The sequence below is a fragment of the Ambystoma mexicanum genome, chromosome 10 (genome assembly GCF_040938575.1).
Source record: "Ambystoma mexicanum isolate Mex_15411 chromosome 10, UKY_AmexF1_1, whole genome shotgun sequence".
Classification (NCBI taxonomy): Eukaryota; Metazoa; Chordata; class Amphibia; order Caudata; family Ambystomatidae; genus Ambystoma; species Ambystoma mexicanum.
Window position 1 is genome coordinate 1,502,670,655 of NC_090932.1, and position 19,000 is coordinate 1,502,689,654.

Consider the following 19,000-nt stretch of genomic DNA (forward strand, 5'->3'; position numbering starts at 1 on the left):
GTGGCTGAGGGTGGACCTGGTTAAGACATATATATTACACCAGTAGTGCTTTTTCAGCTCCAATTAAGTCATTAACTCTCAAAAGACTGCTTTGAAAAAGCACTGGCAGGCACTTCGAGCACCAAGTTTAATGGTAGGACTTGATAAAGTTAGCTCAAAGAGATCCAAGGAGGATGTGTTTTGGGCAAGGAGGGACACAAAGTGGGAGGGAATGGTCAAAGGGATTAGCATGGCCATGGGAATTAAATGGGTGGGTAAATAACCAAACAACACCAACAAGCTTTGTGTCCCTCCTCATATGCCATTTCTCCCTAGCTGTACTCTAATGCAATAGTTTCAGCTTATAACAGACAAATCTAAAGAGTGTACATTCTGTGTCTATTCACAAACGTATGCAAACAATCCTACAAAATAAATGAGTTGTTAAATGTTTGGAAGGATTCTGCCTACGAACTCTGGTTGGTAACTCTTCTCTGTCCGAGAACTTCCTTAAGAGGGTTTCCCCTCATCGACAAAGGACTCTTGGCCTGAGTCCTTTCTGCTGGGGTATCCTTTAGTAGATGGATAGAGGGTTGTCTATGCCTCATAACCTTCTGCAGAAAAATTCCAATCATGGATAGAGGGCTCACTGCTGAGAAATACTCCTCATGGATATAGGTCTGCCTCATTGTCCTAAACTTAAGACTTCTCATCATGGATAGAAGACTCTCAGCCCTGAAGTCCAATTGTGAGAAAATCCACTCATAGATAGGTGGCCGCTTGTTTGCCTCTGCAGATCTGAACAGATGCTTATGATATTGCATGTGGGGTCTAGATCTGTGACAATAGGACAAACGGAGAGTGGCAGAATAATTTATATAGGAATTTCTAACAGAATCATGATTGCATGCATTGTTGGACTGACATTTCTACTTGTTAACTGGACTTGTTACTAGGTAGAAAGCTCTAGTAGGTATGGAAAGGGCATATATATTATATATTTATTTATATGATACATTACCGTAATCGTATTTCTGATGCTTGTATCTGCTTGGATTTGCATGCTATGCATAGGTCGACATCTAGTGTAATCTGCTGAGTATTACAGTTGTTTTTTTCGAAACTCGAAAAGGGATGTCGACTGGGCATGCCAGTAATACTATCCATAGTGAGATGTCTACTGTACCCATGGTTCGTCACACGTCAAGGTCCCTCTGATTATTTTGTATCTGACATGAGGTTGCATGAAGTATAGCGTGAGTACAGGTGTAGTAAAGCATATTATGTATCAGATAAAGCCCAGAAAACATCTATGCACCTTCTGCTCCGAGGGGAGGAAGGGTGGGCGCATGTGAATCTAAGCAGATACAATCATCAGAAATACGATTACAGTGAGTAATGTAACCGTTCTGAGGCTTGTGGAATCTGCTTAGATCACATGCTTTGCATAGATTAGCGAGCAGTGTTTGGAGAAGGTGGTGGGTTGTGAGAAGGTACAGCGGCAAATAGATGTTTTAGCACCGCTTATACCACCTGGGAATCTGCTTTAGAGCGAGTGTCAATGCAGTAGTGCTGAGTAAAGGTGTGGATAGAGCTCCATGTAGCTGCTTTGCAAATGGCGTCCAGCGGGACGTTTGCGATAAAAGACAAGGTAGCTCCCGTGCCGCTAGTGGAGTGAGCTTTTGGTGTGAAAAGCAGTGTTTTATTTGATAGAGAGTAGCAGAGCTGTATGCCTCAACTATCCATGTGGAGATGGCGTTTTTGGAAAAGCAGTCTCCTTTTCTTTTCTGCCTGGAGCTATGGAGACAAATAGTCTGCCCTCCATACATCTAGTGTATGGAGTTTTTTGTCAGACGAGCTTGATAGATTTTGGGAGAAATCTGGCAGTTCGTTGGCATGATTGACATGGAACTTTGAAATGAACTTAGGTGAAAACCTAGGGTGTGTTCTTAAGACCAATTAGTCTTTGTGGATAACAAAGAAAGGTTTTATACTGGCAAATCTTGCAGTTCACTGACTCTCCCTATGGAGGTGATAGCCACCAGAAAAGCTGTGTTATATGTGAGGTGTTTAAGGCTGGACTTATGTATAGGCTCAAAGGGGGGTCCTATAAGCTTTGCAAGTACTACATTTAGGTCCCACCCTGGTGGCGGGTTTGAAATAGGAGGGTGCAGTCTTTTTACTCCCTCCATGAACACCTTAATGACCGGGATTTTTCACCAGGACACCTTACTTGGGGATAGAGCCGCCAGGAGAACTTTGATTGAGTTAAATACTAGCCCTGAGTCTAGTAAGTGAAGCATGTAATGAAGAATGTGTAATGGAGTACATTCTATTGGGTTAAATTGTGATGACTGGCACCAAATTACAAATATCTTCCACTTGTTAAAGTAACAGTGCCTAGTGTTAGGTTTACATGCCTCCTTGAGGATCTCCATACATCTATGAGGTAGATTTAAATGGCCAAATTCAGGACTTCAGGAGCCAAGCTGCCAAGTTCATAGACTGAGGTTGAGGGTGCAATAGAGTCAACCGTGCTGTGTGAGAATGTTTTTATGGGCACAGGAGTTTGATCGGGTCGCACATCGCCAGTTTGCGCAGATGTGGAAACCAGGTTTGTCTCGCCCACATAGGAGCAACTAGGATTAATGTCACTTTTCTTCGTGCATCTTGTTCATCACTTGGCTCATCAGAGGACTTGGGGGGGGGAAAACATAGGGACATTTCCCTGACCAGTTAATCCACAGGGTGTTCCCCTTGAAGTTGGGGCAACCTGGATGCGAAGTCTGGGCATTGTTTGTTTTGTCTTGCTGCGAATAAGTCTAGAGGGGTGTAGCCCCATTGTGTGAAGATGCAGTCTTCAATATCTTTGTCACTTGTGCTCTTCTGGTAGAAGACCTCTGCTTCATGAGTGTGCTAGAGAATTGAGTTCACCTGGAACATGTTGTGATGTTAGGAAGTACCCACTTCCAGATGTTTTGTGCAAGCCTGGACAGACTTGGAGAGTGTGTGCCCCCCTGCTGGTTTATGTAAAACCTAGCAGTGGTGCTGTCTGTGAGTATTTGTACTGTCTGATCTGTCAAGTGTGCTTGGAAGGCTTGTGGTGCCTTGAGCACCGCTAGAAGTTCCAGAAGGTTGATGTGATTTCGTGCTGTGATCCGAGTCCACAGACAATGCGCTGTGTGATGAAGGTAATGGGCCCCCCACCCGGTGAGTGATGCATCGGTTGTGACAACCGCTTGCAAAGCTGGGTCGTGAAAGGGTTTTCCCTTTAACAGGTTCTCCTTTGTCCACCGGCGTAGAGCTACTACTCGGGTTGGCGAAACGACCACTTGCCTGAGACCACTGTTTCGCCAACCACTCTTGCATTGGGCGCATGCGCAATCCCACGGGTGGGACCAGGTAAATGCATGATGCCATCATCCCGAGCAAGCGCATTTTTTTGTGTACGGTTATCTGGCGACTACCTAGATACTGAGGTATTTGCAGCAGCATGTTTTTTACTCTTTGTTTTACGGAAATACTAGAACCTCTTCTGTCTTTATGACAGCTCCTAGGAACTGTTTTGTCTTGTTTGGTGATTCTTTCTCATTGATTGAGAAACCCAATAGAAAAAGTAGATTGATTGGACTTTGGATATTTTGCTTGCACATTTGGGGGTTCTCCCCTATGTTCAGTCAGTTTGTCCAGGTAAGGGTACACTGGGATTGACTCCTGCATAGAGGCGCAGTCACTACCGCCAGTACCTTGTTGAATACACTTGGCGCGGAGGCTATGCCAAAGGGTAGCACCTTGAATTGGTAGTGCTGGTTCGCTATTTTGAAACGCAAGAATCTCTGTGCGCTGGAAACATTGAAATATGAAAGTATGCATCTTTCATAGGCAAGGTTGCCATTTAGTCTCCCCGCTTTAGCAGTGGAGTTACATCCTGTAGCGTTGTCATGCAGAATTTCTGTTGCTTGACATAGGTGTTTGCAGGGCGCATCGTAAGGTCTTTTTTTGGGACAAGGAAGTACATTGAATAAATACCCTGGTTTACCTAGTTCGCTAGGACGATTTCTACGGCGTCCTTTAAGCGCAGCGCTTTCACCTCTTCCAACAGGACACGTTGTTCTTCCTGCGAGGTGTTCCTTTGTCTTGGTGGGTGGTTGGTTGGTTGCAGTATCAGTTCTATAACAGCCCACCACGGTTGAAAGTACCCACTTGTCTGAGGTGATTCCCTCCCATACGTGACTAAAGTATGAAAGGCGGCCTCCTACTGGAGTAGCATGGGAGGGAACCTGTAGCGGGTGGTCATTGCTTGTGGGGTGTTGAGCCGCCTCTGGAGGAGGAGGATCTACCCCTACTTTGAGACGTTCTTTGGCCTCTTTGAAGCCCCTGTTGGGAGGACTGTCCCTGTGATGAACCCCAGGACGAGCTTTAACCTTGATTGTAACCTGATGCTCGTTGAGAGTTTTGCCCTCTAAAACTGCGAAAATTATAGCCCCCTCTTTGTCCGGAGGGTTTATTGTTGAGCTGCCCCAATCATTTAAGGGTGTCATATTCTTCTTTTGTGCTCTTTAGAGCGTCTTACCACTATGCCAAACAACACGTTGGGTTCTATGGGCATATTAAGCAGGGTAGCCTGAGTTTCAAGTTTGAAGCATGACTGGCGTAGCCACGCGTGGTGTTTGATCAACGTGCCCTCTGCCATTATTCTTCCTGCATTGTCTGCTGCATCAAGTTGTTCTTGAAGATGCAGTTTGCTATTTTCTTACCCTCTGCAATGGAGAGTGACACCTGTGTTTTAAGGGGCTCTGGAACCAATGCTATTTGTTCGGCCATCTCATCCCACTTGTGGCAGTTGTAACTAGCTAATAACGTTGTGTTATTAGCATTTCTAGTTTGGTATGCTGCCGAAGAGGCTACCTTTCTTACAAAAGTGTAGATCTTTTTACTCTCCTTATCAGGAGGGGCTTCAGAAGAGCCCAAAAGGGTCCCTGCTCTCTTTCTGGTAGTTATTACCACTAAAGAGTCGGGTTTCAACTGTCCCCTGATGTAAAGGAGGTATGAGGGAGCTAGCAGGAATACTTTCTCAATGCGTGGGTTGACTGCCCGTGTTAAATTAGGAGTAAGCAGAGAGGGTTGGATGTGTCTCTGTAATGGATTGTATTAGGGGGATAAATGGGGTTGCTGACTTCTTATCCCCTAATATGTCTTCCACAAAATCCTTATTGACTTAAGTCTCTTGTGTGTTGATTTTGAAATGCTCTGCCACCTTTAGGAGCAGGTCATTATGCTGTATTTGGTTATACACTGGTGAGTCTGCCAGCGGCGGGTCTGAGTAATCTGGTGACTGGATGACAGACATCCTCGTCGTCGTCATCATAATATTGGTCAATGTCACCCATGTCCCCTTGGTCGTCTGGGTCTGTGTAAGTTCCAGGATCCTGGAAGTCTTGCATGGTGTAACAATAAGCCTGCTACCCTAAGTCCTGCTGCAAGGTGGAAGCTTGTGCGAAGTCTGTGCGAGCCCTTCTGGTGGAAGACTGGATAACTGCTGCCCCGCTTTGAGTAGTTACTGGCCCGATGTGTGGAGCACCCTGAAGGTTTTGCAAGACCTCGTGGTGGTCAAAGAAATTTGCTATAGAGGACATATGCCTCATGACTTTATCAATCTGTTCTGATGTTCACTATGATGAACTTGGGATTACTGGGGGAACAGAGGCTCGGCGGGGGTGGGTGTTGGTTCTAATGCAGGGGCTCTTTCATGGTGCATAGCCTCCGAAATAGTGCCTTCTCCCTGTATCTCAGAAGGCTTATGTTTTTTCGATGTTCAGCTTTTCAGCAGTGTATCTGGGACAGGTTTTTTAATGAGCTCGCTCATTTTCGAGCTTGGTGTAGTCTTGGAAGAGGCCTTCGACGCGTCTTTCGACCGTTGGCATGCGACACGTCTTTCGAAGCCTGGTCATCAGTATGTGAGGACTTCGTGGCTTTAGACACGGTGTCAGAAACGGACTTGCTTGTCTGTTTTCGGGTGCCTGTCATGTGGCGACCACAAACGCGATGGCCCAGAGGATAGGGAAATTTCAGGCCTCCTCCTTGATGTCATGTGTGGGTTTCCGGTCGGCGTCGTGGTAAACCTTTGGTCGTGGGAGGTGTGTGTTGTGTGGTGTGACTTGGTCGGGCTAGTGCCGCCAGGTGTCATCCCCGTAGCAGAACCGCCGGCCTGCCTGTTGGGGTCAGGGGCTTGCACACCGGTATCCGACGGATCCCGATCGCCCTCAGCATCACTGTAGACGTCGATGCTGCCGTTGCTGGAGGCTCCCTCGACGTCCATGGCAGTCACAACCTGCATGGTGTGGTGGGCCCAGCGCTTTGTTTTGTGGTCCTTGAGTGTTTTGGGCCTGAACAGCCTCCATTTGTTGATTTACATTGCTGCGGGAGAAGCACTATCTGCTGCCTGCTCAAACTCTCCATTATCATGAAGGTGAGCCTGTGCAGACTGCAATTCTTCTGCAGCATTGGAAAACATCATATGTTTACAAATGGATACCATCAAAGCTTCAGATACGTGTCATAAAAACACCTATTTTACTCCCTAAAATCAGGGTAATACTCCCAACCATGAGAAGCACCTTCCACAAAAGAAATCCCTGCTTTAGCACGGACTGATGTGAAGCTGGCATAATAAAAATGTGTCTTTTTATTTACAGGAATTGCTACCTACAAAGAATGTTTAGATTACCAGAAAAAATCCTATTTTCTCAAATTGGAATATATTTTTACTTGATTAAAAATACGCCTATCGGGATGAGAACAACATGTTTACCTCCTTAACACTCCTTTTACACGCAAGGGTGTACGCGGCCTGGTAGAATACCGAAAAGATATATTTGCTGGGTGTACGTTTTAAAGTAATACTATAAAAAAAAAAGAATTCATGGCAAAGTCCTGGAATATTGTAAACAAATGTTTATAAGTATGAGGTTGATATACGCTGGTATCAATCCCAGGGACACCCGATAATAAAAGGGCACCTTCTCTACTGTCTGGGTACAACAAATTCATATGTATATTAAAGAGAAGGGAATTTATGTCTGTAAGAAGACTGTCTATAACCGCTTCCTACCCGATCCGAAAACACACAGAGTCCTGAAAAAATAGACAATGCCTCATTACGATACTGGCGGTAGCCGTGCTGGTAAAAACGGCACAGCTGCCTCCGGTATCATTTTTTTCCGGCACCCGCAAATGCCTTGCCAGACCCGATAATTGGCCATTCGTGAGCGCCGGAAAAAAATGCTCCCCATTCCCATTTGAGCCCCAGAGGGCTCAATAGCAATGGGGAGGTCGGATGCACCGGCACCATTCAGAATGGTGGCGATGCATCCGACATGCTCTGCTCGCGGGTACCGGTATGCCAGCCAGGTCAGACCTGGCGGGCGGGAAGGCACCCGCAAGCAGAACTCGTAATTTGCCGGTCCGGTAACAACGGTACCAGTTGCTTACGGGTGCCGCTGTTACCGGACCGGCAAACTTATAATGAGGCCTGTAGTGTGTGATGTAAGAAACATACAAAAAAACTTTAATCAATACTCACTTGCTCGTGACAGACAATAAATTCAACATGATACACAAGAAAAGTCAGGAAAAACACATAACAAACAAACATAAGAATTTGTACTCCCTCAATTTCAAAGGTAACACTTATAAATATATAAACACAATAGGTAAAGGGCACGTATGCAACTGCTCCCATTTGTGTCCTAGCTGGCCCTACATGTTTCTGTCCCCTTACATAACTACATTATACTGGTCATTCGTCAGGGGTAGAAAATGAAAGATTATGTGATTTCGGACTCTTGTGTGGACTTCAAAAGAGGATTCAATTTAACAGCAGCATTCCTAACGCTAAAAACAATAAGAAAAGGAAAAGGTCACATACTTTGAAAGACATAAAGTATATAATTGCAAAACACAGATCAAAAGAAATAACTGTGCTCAATCTGTTCATTGCTTGCTACAGCAAGTGAACATTTGATAATGGGTACCTGCTCGCCATACATGGTATCTCCTATTTAACGGCTTTTCAATCTCCAGTGTCTATTAATAGGACTCCAAATTTCAAAAATGCCTCGACTTGCCACACACACTGCAATGTAAAGAAACCCGTAGGGAAGGGCTATGACAATCACGACTAAAACAGGCAATGTGATGCCAATATACAACCACCACATCACATCTGTTCAAAAAAGTACCTTGTGCTAGATGGCACTATTTATGATGATGCACAAGGGACTCCATTTCAGTCTCCCCAAAGCTAGGAGACCACTTTCTTTTGAAAACACCAGTAAGGAGCCCCAGATGATCTTAATCCAGCAATGTCGGAGGTCAGCTGAGTGTCATTTAGCATATGATAAGCCCACTTTCATAAAACATGAAAGACTATTCTCATTGGGCCTGGCTCATTGACCCATGGAATAGTTAAATGTACTTGTGTTTCAAATGTACCAATAAATCTGCAACATTTCTTTACTGAAAGTCTTTGTACAAAAATGTGTCTCATGAATATGAATTGTGGCTATCGTGAAAGCCTGTCCGGATTCTACTAAATGGTGGCCTTCCCTGTAGCCGATCATGGGAGGTACTACTTGAGTGGAAGAAAGGATAGTTAGCAAGCCATCTTTTTTTGTAGCATATTGTCATGGCCAGGAATGTCAATACAAAAATGGAATATGAACTTGCAGGCAGTGAAATCTTATCTGTGACATTAGCTTTCTGGACCACAAAGCTCCCATCTTCTTAAACAACCCTGTAGCCTAAGGATATTGCATCCGAAGATACAACCTAGTGTCCAAAACCGAAGTTGTACTTGAGTCATAGGCCCTCAAATAGCTATAAATACCTACAACAATGAGAAGCACTGAGTCAGAATTCCTCTCTGATTCCTACACTGCAGGGAAGGGAAGATTAGGCTGATGAGCTCAAAATGGTGAGTGATGAAATCGAGGAATGCACCAGGTATCAGCGACTTGGAAACAAGAAGCACTGCAGAGACATTGATGAGGTTCACACACTGTCTAGGCATGGTCTCGCCTCCTCCGTTTACAATCAGCTGAGGCTAGTGATGCACATATGGCATTCGGAGAAGCACAGAAAAGTGAGTTGGTGCTGTAAAATGAAAAACAGTGTGCAGAGATAATCCAAAGCACAACATGAGGTGCACACTTGAAAACATTTGAACATGCAGAAGTGTATATCACTAGACAATAGAGGCATGCACGTTTGCTATGGGCAACAAAAACAATGCACAGTATTATGCCTTAGAAAGCGCAGATTGACTGAGAAACACATACAATGTAGCAGACATTAAATCGTTTTCATAATGTAAGTGGGGAGAAGAGTATTTATGTGTGCAGACATGGGCTGAAAGTTGTTACTCTGAACTCCCACCCTTCCACAAGTCCACCTATACCAACAGAGGAGGAGGAGGAGGAGAGGGGGATGGGGGTGTGTGTGTGTGAGAGAGAGAGAGAGAGAGAGAGAGAGAGAGAGAGAGAGAGAGATCGATCGATCTGGGGGAGGCTTCTCAGGGGCATACAGATGGGCACTATACATGACATGCATTATGTGAGGGGCTGCTTTGTAGGCTTTCTTATACAGTCTGATATTAATCTTGCTTTTCTACCTGTAGACTTTTCTCCATGCAAAGAGGAATATGTGGAAATCTTGTTTGGCAACAGGAAACCCAAGGCGCTATGTAAAATGTGTATGGCATGCACAGCGCCGCTATACATCTGCATGTATAAAACTATTTACCTATGGTCTGTTCTGTTTGCATCGGCACATGCTGAGTCAGGGATGAAAGAAATGGGTAAAATGGAACAAAGTGACCAGTGAGAGAAAGAAGGAAGGGAGAAATAAAGACATAATAATGAAGAAAAGACAGGGAAAGGATGCAGGGAAAGAAGGGAGACAACAATGAAGGAAAAAGGAAAAAATGATGCAAGGAGGAAGGAATGTTGCGGAAAGAATATGGAGAGAAAACGGGAAGGGAGAGGAAAGGAACAGAGGAGATGGAGGGAACAAAAAAAGCTGCATTGTTCATGTGAGCAGAAGTGATACTAAGCATTGCTATTGATGAGTGCATTTGTGTGTGTGTGTGTTTTTGTACAATTGGTTAAACTATTTTGCCAAACATTGTATGCAAGGAAGAGAGAGATCAGCTAATTTCAATGCCCATGCAGGCTCCCAACACTCAACTCATTACCAAGGAAGCTTGTAGGTGCATGCAAATGACAGACAAGGTGCTTAAACCAAGACAATAGAAAAGCATAGATTACACACACTCAGCAAAGGCTGCATTTCTACTGGAAACATCTTGCCAGTTAAGAACAGGAACTGGGATACTGGTTTCCATGACGCTGTCCTGACGCGTGAGAGCAACCAGTGGGCTGCTTTCCATGATGAGGGTAGGGTTGCCTTGGACAGTCTCAACTAGAAGCGGGTGGGAAGAAAACAAATGACAAAACAACAGACATGTAGCAACATAATGTAACAGACACACAGTCACAGTCCAACTCCATAAAGCTACAATACTATGGGTTTTCTTTACAAACACAGTTCCTTCAAAACAAAGGAAGCGCTGTGCCATTTTTGATCCAGAGCTGTCCAATTCCAGGCCTCAACTGCTTGAAACATATTCGATTTTCATGATACCCCTCATTAATACTCATGAGATGAATTGCCATGCAATGATTCAAAATGTATGCAATGTTCTTTACATACATATTAATGAGGGATATCCTGAACGCCTGTCGGGATTCTGTCCCTCGAGGCCTGGAGTTGGTCAACCCTGCTGGGGATCCCCAAAACTTTTGAAACCATCCTGCTAGTCAAAGCACAGTCATTTGCACAATCTGATTCATGCTGTTCTTTGGTAAGTCACAAGTTACACTGGCTGCTGAAATTTCTTGGGACGGTTGCATGACCATACAGTGAAGGATGTGCATGTGGAAGGTAACATATTGTGCATCCAGGAGACTAAAGTGCCACACAGCAGTCAACCTACTCATCAGGCAGACCTCAGGACTAGTTTGTCTTGTCAAACCCCACCAGCAATGAGGAGCCAAATTGCAAATTGATGCCATATGACAGTCTGGGATGACAACATTTATTTTTTTAAATTATTTTTTCTTAATCGTTTTTTAGTTGTATCAAAGCCTTACACAATTAAACATAATATATTTCTGACAAATAGTGAGCCTTACGTTACTATAAAAATGACAAAAATCAATCCCAAAATAGCTATGCTAAAATCCATTATATATAAAGTATACACCATCCACAAATAATGAGCACAACTCATATTCATTAATACAATAAATGATATCCTTTCTTACATGAATAAACTGAAATGTCTTATTTCTGCAAAAATGTTCGAGATGGGACTTTAAGAACAGATGGATACACATTTAATTGTGCCTAGTGCTGCGAAGATGCACTATCACTGTATTGCACAGTGTCCTAAACAGTTTACTGCTAGGCATGAAAGTCTCCAAAGGCAAAAGCTTGGTTCAGACATCTCAGTGAAAGCTAAGCATCCTGCTGAGAGTGACAATTGTGTCCAACCATGAATGGAGTTCCCTGCATAGTAGAGAAAGCTTTCCACTGGGGATGGAATTGAGGACTTCACCCAGTCCTTGTTGGCCATTCAGAGGCACCAGATCACCAAGAGCTATTATTCTTTCCTCATAACGCTGTACACCTCAGGTCATCACATATTCTCAATTTGACTAACAATGGTGCAGCACTAGAGCTGTTACGCTCTGTGCAGCCTGCAGCTTCTTTGTCACATGGAGGTTCTGCCTAGACACTGTTTCCGTAGTCAAGACATACTTATGACAGCCTTGAAAGAGAAATAGAGCTAAAGTAGAAACATAGCAGACTAGCAGTACAATGAAGAGAGAGACTAAGAAAGCAAAAAGAGTAGGCAGAGATACCTGCAGCCACACTGCAATTTGTGTCCCTTTGTAAAAAAAGACAATAGGGAAGACCTGCAAAAAAAATGTACTGCAACATCTATTTAACAACGACATTGGCGTTAGAAAGGGTGAATGTCTAACATCAGGAGCAAAGAACTTCCTCACTTAGTAAGCACAGGGACTATCATGTTTTAAAAAGGTTGGGGTTCCCCGATTAATCAATATTTCCAAGCAAGTCACATTAAATGCTGGATGGTGAGTAACACCGCAAAAACAGGCAGATTGGTGAGGCTTTAACGTAAGACAGTTTGGTACATTTGGGTTAGACAATATGCAAATTCAACACTACATACACACATGTTCCATGTATTTCACTACTAAGAATGTGCATTAAATATAGAACCCACCTTTAACACATAACAGCAGATGTATGGCATGACAGCTGCTGTCCTCAAACTGTATGCAAGCCACATTTTAGGTAAAGTCACACCCTGAATGTATTGTTCTCCAGTACACCACATGTAGCGTTGGGCTTCCCATTACCACCCATCTCCTACTATGCACATCTCTGCCAATCCTGATTATTGTATTTCTAACCTGACAAAATGTACAGTTGATCCCTAATCCCAGCATTGGGGAAAAATTCAAACATTGCATAAGGGGAGGACTGCCTTTTATTAGGATGCTTAAGTCCAGACAAAGAGAAATCTGTGCTCTGTGGTGGCAGGCTTAAACTCTTTTCAACAGCTTGCACCTAACGTGATGGTCAATGATGTTGTTTTCCCTCTGAAACAGTTCTAACCATTGTGTTTGGGTATGTGGCATGTCTCAATGTAATTTCTTAACTTCAGAAGGATTGTTGACTATTCTCATAAAATGGCTTTGAATGGAAGGGAATGACCCCGGTAGGGATGAGTGGTCGTCTACTTTTCACGAGTGTAACATGTCCACTAGAAAGATAATCTTTCAGAGGCATTGCCACAGTGGTTCATTGGAATAATCATATTCCATTTGGAGTGTAGGTGTATATCAGTGGGAAAGCAAATGTGTAAAAATGCAGTTTGACAGCATGATTGGACTAAGAAAACAACTCATCAGTGGCATACTTGAAAGTCACAAGAGCTATCAACTGGCTCTTTATAATGCTAACCTTTCTAACTGCTAAACAAAGTGAAGCACTCAAGACCCCCAGGGTACAGCCAGTGCTGTACAAAGGTTTAAATAAAATTTAAAAAAAAAAGAAAATTCATTATAGCCTTACCCGGGCAACACACCATAAACATGTCCATTTCCAAGGTGTGGAAATAAAGCCTGAGCCATGAAGTTCAATGTTTCTATGACTTCAGTTTTCAGTTCATTGTAAATAGCACATTTCACAAGCATTATGCAATCACAGCAATCACAGCAATTTTGTATTGTTAAAAGTCAATACTTTCTCCTTGAAGATCTGGTTTATTTACAATGCTGATGAAAGCATGTCAGTTTCATTCATACTTCTATTAGTTGAGTGCAGGTTGTGCATTTCCCTACTGAAGGGAATGGATATGTGATTTTAAGTTTCTACTGGTTCTGTTCTCCCATGAAACCGAACACATCTCAGCATGACGAAGGAATGGGGACTACACACCTGTGTCTCTGTAGAAGGCAACTCTGCCTTCCTTGCCAGAAAGCTTGGTAGCCTGCCCTCAATAGCCATTCGCAGCCCTCTAAAATTGAAGCCACATGGACTTTATGTGGATGCAATTGCCAAATTATTTCATCGACGGCACAAGGACCTCTCACCTACCTTGTGTAGTTACCATGTTTGTTTAAACAAGTACGTGCAGTAACATATTGCCGGGGGACGGAATGGTGGAGAACAGAGAGGCAAGTGGAACATACCTGACCAAGCAGGTAGTTGAGGGAAATAAGTGACAAGATGTACAAGACATCAATGTCAAAACAAACTGTCATTTAATGAAGATTTGTACTATTCTTTTAAACTTAAATAGATTTAACAGGAAAACAGGTTTCTGTGTGCCTGGGCTTGAATTTGGTCAGATGCAAACAGGCTGCCAAAAGAATTGCCAAAGAATGGCAAGGAATGATCTTTCGAGTGACTTACCCAAAAGGGCCGAGTTGCCATCGCCCAAGGGGAATCGCTGGTACCGTGGGATGTTAAAGGGGGGCAGCAAATGGAACTTCTTTTCTAGCAGTGGTTCAACTCGCGAGGCAGATGGGTCTGCTGGGTGGAACAGATTGTAAACCTGCTGGCACGCAGGCCTCAGCTGAAAGACTGGATATGAAGAAAAGAGATTCATGAGATAGCAGGCATTTCATAGCATTTACACCTGCATCAATGGACAATACAATTCTTCTGTGCAGTGACATTGTATCACTTGGTTACTTTGTATACTCACCTGGTCGTAGTGTGAAACAGGGCATGTTTGCAAAGTGCTATAAATACTGTCTCTAAATTCTAGTTAAAATATACCAGGGCATAAACATAAACACAAGGCCCAGTCGCCTCCCATGACCCCATCATTCCCTTCCTCGAACCGGTCCAATGTTATATTCTAGTGGATCCTCCAATGAAAAACACCCTTTGCTTACACCTAAAAACTGCAAACCCAAAATGTTCTCCCACAGCCTTCCTCCCCATATGAAAAGTGATCATAGAGACTGACTCTAACGAAAGTGCATAGTTTTTTTGTCTGATGCAAGGACATATGTTCAAAGGGCTCTGGCAGGGCCAATGTGGAAATGGAGATCGCTGTAAAGATGGAGTTACAAAATCATTCTCAGGGGGAGGACTTTGGTAGGCCAACCTATTATGGTGAAAAGGGAAGACACTGAGCGGTTAGCCAAACCCAATCAAGGTAAGGTAGCAGAGCGGCAAGGCTTGGTCTCAGGAAGTGTGTGAGAGTGCTCTAGAGCTACAATGAGTCCAAGCAGAGCAACACCAGTAATTCCATTTAGATGGGTAAGTATGAAAATACACATGTATTAGGCCTTTAGCTTACACACTAAGCAAGTACAATCTTTAGTCAAATATTGATACACCAATATTTATAAAAACAGATATATACATTCACCCATATGAGACATAGAATAACATTTGATTCAATGACCAATGAAACACAGGTAAGCATTCAGATGCATAGAAATAAACAGACCTCTTTAGAATAATCACAGCTCTTTATAAGAGCTCCACTAGCTCTTATGAAGTCCAACCCTAAGATTATTTGGGCCTTGTGCCCAAAAGTCACCAGTTCCAATGTAGATATTTTCCGGTAGGTTTATATAGTTTTGCAGTGCCAGTGGTTATGATCTAAGAGTCAAACTGTTAGGTAAAGTTTAGGTAAGTACGCCACTTGATCCCAACACACCAGGTAAAGCCCAGGGAGGGATCTTTGACCCATGTTCCACCACCAAACATCAAGTAAGAGTGAGTTAGGGACAGCACGTTACGCCTTTGTGACCTATAATGTACGGGGGGGGCAGCAACAGGTATGTAGACCTACCCACCTGGCTTAGAGGTCTCCAGAGACTACTTGTGGAGGCTCCAGAATACGTTGCAGGATTGTTCTTCGGTCTTGGGTCCTTTTGCAAGGGTCATCTAGAATACAGTGGTTATTTTCAGTCGTGAGCTTTAGTTTCGTCGTTTTGGTGCTTAGGAATTTGATTCCATACAGCTTCCAGTAGAACATCCAAACGAGGAAATGTGAACACTACTGCAATGTTAGGGCCTGTCCTTTCTGTATCCACAGGAGCTGCTGAATCCCACAGACCCACTAAGACATCTTGTAAACAACTGATTTGCTAAGCTCCAGTTGAACCCGACACACCCAAGGGGAAAGGGGAAAGTGGATAATGTAGCATACTTCCTTGTTATGAGTTTAGCATAGATATCTGCATAAAACAAGAAGAAGCACAAAAAAAGTGATTATATCTTTCCGCCCCTTCCTAAACCAATATACTTATAAATGTCCTTCATTACCTGTAATCCTCTTCTTAGTGCTGAGAGGAGATTTCTGTCACAGTGTATTGTTCTTCTTCTATGCTCAATATCGGTTTTAAGCAACCTGACATCTTTTTGACAAACATTTTAGACCTGAGAAATAGAAGTTATGAGTAATTCTTCACTTAACCATATTTAACCAGCTCAATTCAAACCACCTATCACTAACTATCCCCAAATACATAAAATTACTAACAAAACTAGTATCCAGAAATTGAAAAACCTGTTGTCTCTTAAAGTGAAGTTCAGAGAGACACTACTCTACGTTGTAAGTCACGAGGGTTGGAGCATTAAACCTCCACTTGTGGAGTCCTCTACCTAGGCTGTGCTGATGAGTTAATCTTGTAATCCTTGAATCCTTCCTGAAACGCTCATGGTGACGTTCGCACAGAACAGAAGTGCAAAGAAATTCACTCAAATCTCGTACCAGTTTCCCTGTAGAAAGCCACTGCTGTGAAAAAGGGAGACACTGATTCCCTGCTCAGTAGTGTCTCAGAAGCTAGCAACCTCAATCAATCTCACACCAGTCTCTCTAAAGAATACTGCTGCTGTGCGAAAGGGTGTTAAAGGGTGTAGAAGTAAGAGATTGATACAATGGTGGCATGGTTATTGCTATGAACTTTTATTGAAGAAATGAGGGTTAAGGAAAACCTAACTATCCCTGATAATAAGAGGGATTTCCCTGCATCAACGAATGTCTAAGGAGTATGTAAGGATGTCCGAAGAAAACGTCCACTGTTTTATCTAAAACAATTTCCAACCTTTACACTAGAAACTCAAACTAAGGGGAATGGTGATCTTCTTTGGTTCAGGAGAATGGCTTTCTTCTTCTGGACGTGAGATTAAAAGTGAGTTTCCAACTTGTGAAACAAAGTTCAAAAGGATGCAAAAACAAACTTTCAAAGGATGTGCAAGCCTGAGACAAAAAGGTTATTGGGTCCTCACAATGCCAAGAGACTCTCTCCCCTGGGTTGGCTCATCAAAATGTTCTCAAACACCAGGCGGTATAACTCCCTTCCCCTGGTTTTTCTTCAGCTTCTTCAAAGTACCAAGAGAATGTCTCTCTTCTCTTGGCTTGGTATAGTGTTCACAAACACCAGGGGAAATGACTCCCTTCCCCTGGTTTCGTTTCGGCTTCTCTCACAGCCAGCCTGGTTCACTAAACTGCCAGCTACTGTGACTATGAAGATTTCCAATGATCAATCTTCATATGGGTGAAAGTCCCACACTTGCCTTTCTGACTTGTATTTCGCTTTCTGATATACTTGGTATACTCTCCTGCCACGCATCATAGGGCGTTCATGGATATGTTAAAGTTCTCTCGCCTCTGGTAGGGTACCAGGCCCTGTCCTCTGGGTTTTGCTTACCCTAACAGGTTCTCCATCAACATCTTGGGGCCCTTGCGCCTCACTGACAACCAGCGTACCTTTTTTCCCAGTCTGTGGTCGTTTAAGATCTTCCCGGGCACCTGGACATTTCCCTTTTGTATGTATGTATGTATGTATTTAGTTTTTGTAGAGCGCCGGTAGCCCACGGGCATCAGGGCGCTTAAACATATACAACAGATACTACGTGACATACGACATTTAAAAGGGTCTACTAACCACCAGAAGGCCTCTGAAAGGCATCGTCACCCGATTTCTCATCTGAAAAGGTGAGTCTTCAGCACCTTCCTAAAGGTGGAGTGATTAGTTTCCAACCTCAGGGGTTCAGGGATGCTGTTCCACAATTTGGGAGCCAGTACAAGAAAAGATCTGCCCAGCCCGGTTTTCAGCTTAAACTTGGGCACGATCAATAGGCATTTGCCCCCTGATCGTAGATTTCTCCTGGGATTGTAGGGCACTACACTCGTTTTCAGGTAGGCGGGCACTGTGCCATAGAGGCACTTGTGAACCAGGCAGAGAGCCTTGAACTTTATACGTTCTTCTACTCTCAGCCAGTGTAAAGAGAGCCTCTCTTCCGTAACATGATCTTTCCTCTTCAAGTTTTTCACTAACCTGACCGCCTTGTTTTGGATCACCTGACAGCTGAAAAGATCCTTGGAAGAGGCCCCCAACAGCAGGGCATTCCCGTAGTCGTGTCTAGAGAGGATGATGGCTCTGGCTATCGTTGCCCTATTTCCCTCATTCAGAAGTGGTTTGATGGCTTTCATCAGCCTGAGATAATAAGCTTTGTTTTTCTGGAGGAAACTGGTCTGGGCATGCGAGTCGACCGCAGCATCGACCATCATCCCTAGTGTCTTCACCTTAGGGACCACCTGAATTGTGGCGTTCTTGATTTGGAATGCGTTATACTCTGCCCCCAATTTTTCCAGCTGACGACTGGAGCCAAACAACATCAGTTCAGTTTTGGAGTCGTTCAAGTACATCCAGTTTACCTGCATCCAGTCGTCAATGATCTTATAAACCCTGGTGATCACTTCACTGTCTGTGGTGTGATTCCTACCCCCTAACTCCAGTATGAGTTGGGTGTCGTCTGCGTAGTTTGTAAACGACACTCCGGCTTTCACCAGTAGGCTACACAAGGTGCGCATATAGATGTTGAACAACATTGGTGATAAGCTGGCCCCTTGAGGTACTCTGAATAGGATATCACAAGGGTCGGAGAAACTGTTACCCCAGTGTACTCTCGCTTGGCAGTTGGAAAGAAAGGACAGAAGCCAGTCAATGGCCCCCTCCGAGCAACCAACATTCTCTCTGAGAGCCTTGATACGGAGGGGGTGATCCACCAGATTAAATGCGGCGCTAAGGTCTAGCAGCATCAACATCCCCAACTTGTTGTCATCCAGCATAGTCTTTTGATTTCTCCATTCCGCTGCAACGCCAGGAGCTTCTTCTTCCAGGTTTGTTGAGCGGCCCTTCCGCTCCGGACCCGCTTTGCTTCTGCTTGCTCCCACCTCAGCGTCACAATCTGCCTTCTTCCTTCTCTAGGGTCTCCACTTGCTTGCGTGGTTCCTCCAGGGAGGGCTCAACGCCATTCAAAGTACTTCTTCTATGTTTATACTCTGTTGTACTTTAGATTGTCCACATTGACTAGACTGCACTGTTTGAACCTG

The 19,000-nt window shown here is 43.8% G+C and overlaps 1 protein-coding gene across 12 annotated transcripts in view; it reads right to left on the reverse strand.

The window, feature by feature from the left end:
* The window catches only part of PITPNM2 (phosphatidylinositol transfer protein membrane associated 2), a 1,944,277-nt gene that overhangs the window by 322,573 nt on the left and 1,602,704 nt on the right, over positions 1-19,000 (reverse strand). For 8 of the 12 annotated variants that reach the window (XM_069619654.1, XM_069619653.1, XM_069619649.1 and 5 more), the window contains 2 exons: positions 14,050-14,220; positions 10,309-10,458 (listed from right to left, as the gene is read on the reverse strand). In XM_069619654.1, coding sequence (XP_069475755.1) covers positions 10,309-10,458; positions 14,050-14,220 — 321 coding nt within the window. The remainder of the gene's footprint in view (positions 1-10,308; positions 10,459-14,049; positions 14,221-19,000) is intronic. The other 4 variants (XM_069619657.1, XM_069619656.1, XM_069619660.1 and 1 more) reach the window with 1 other exon arrangement.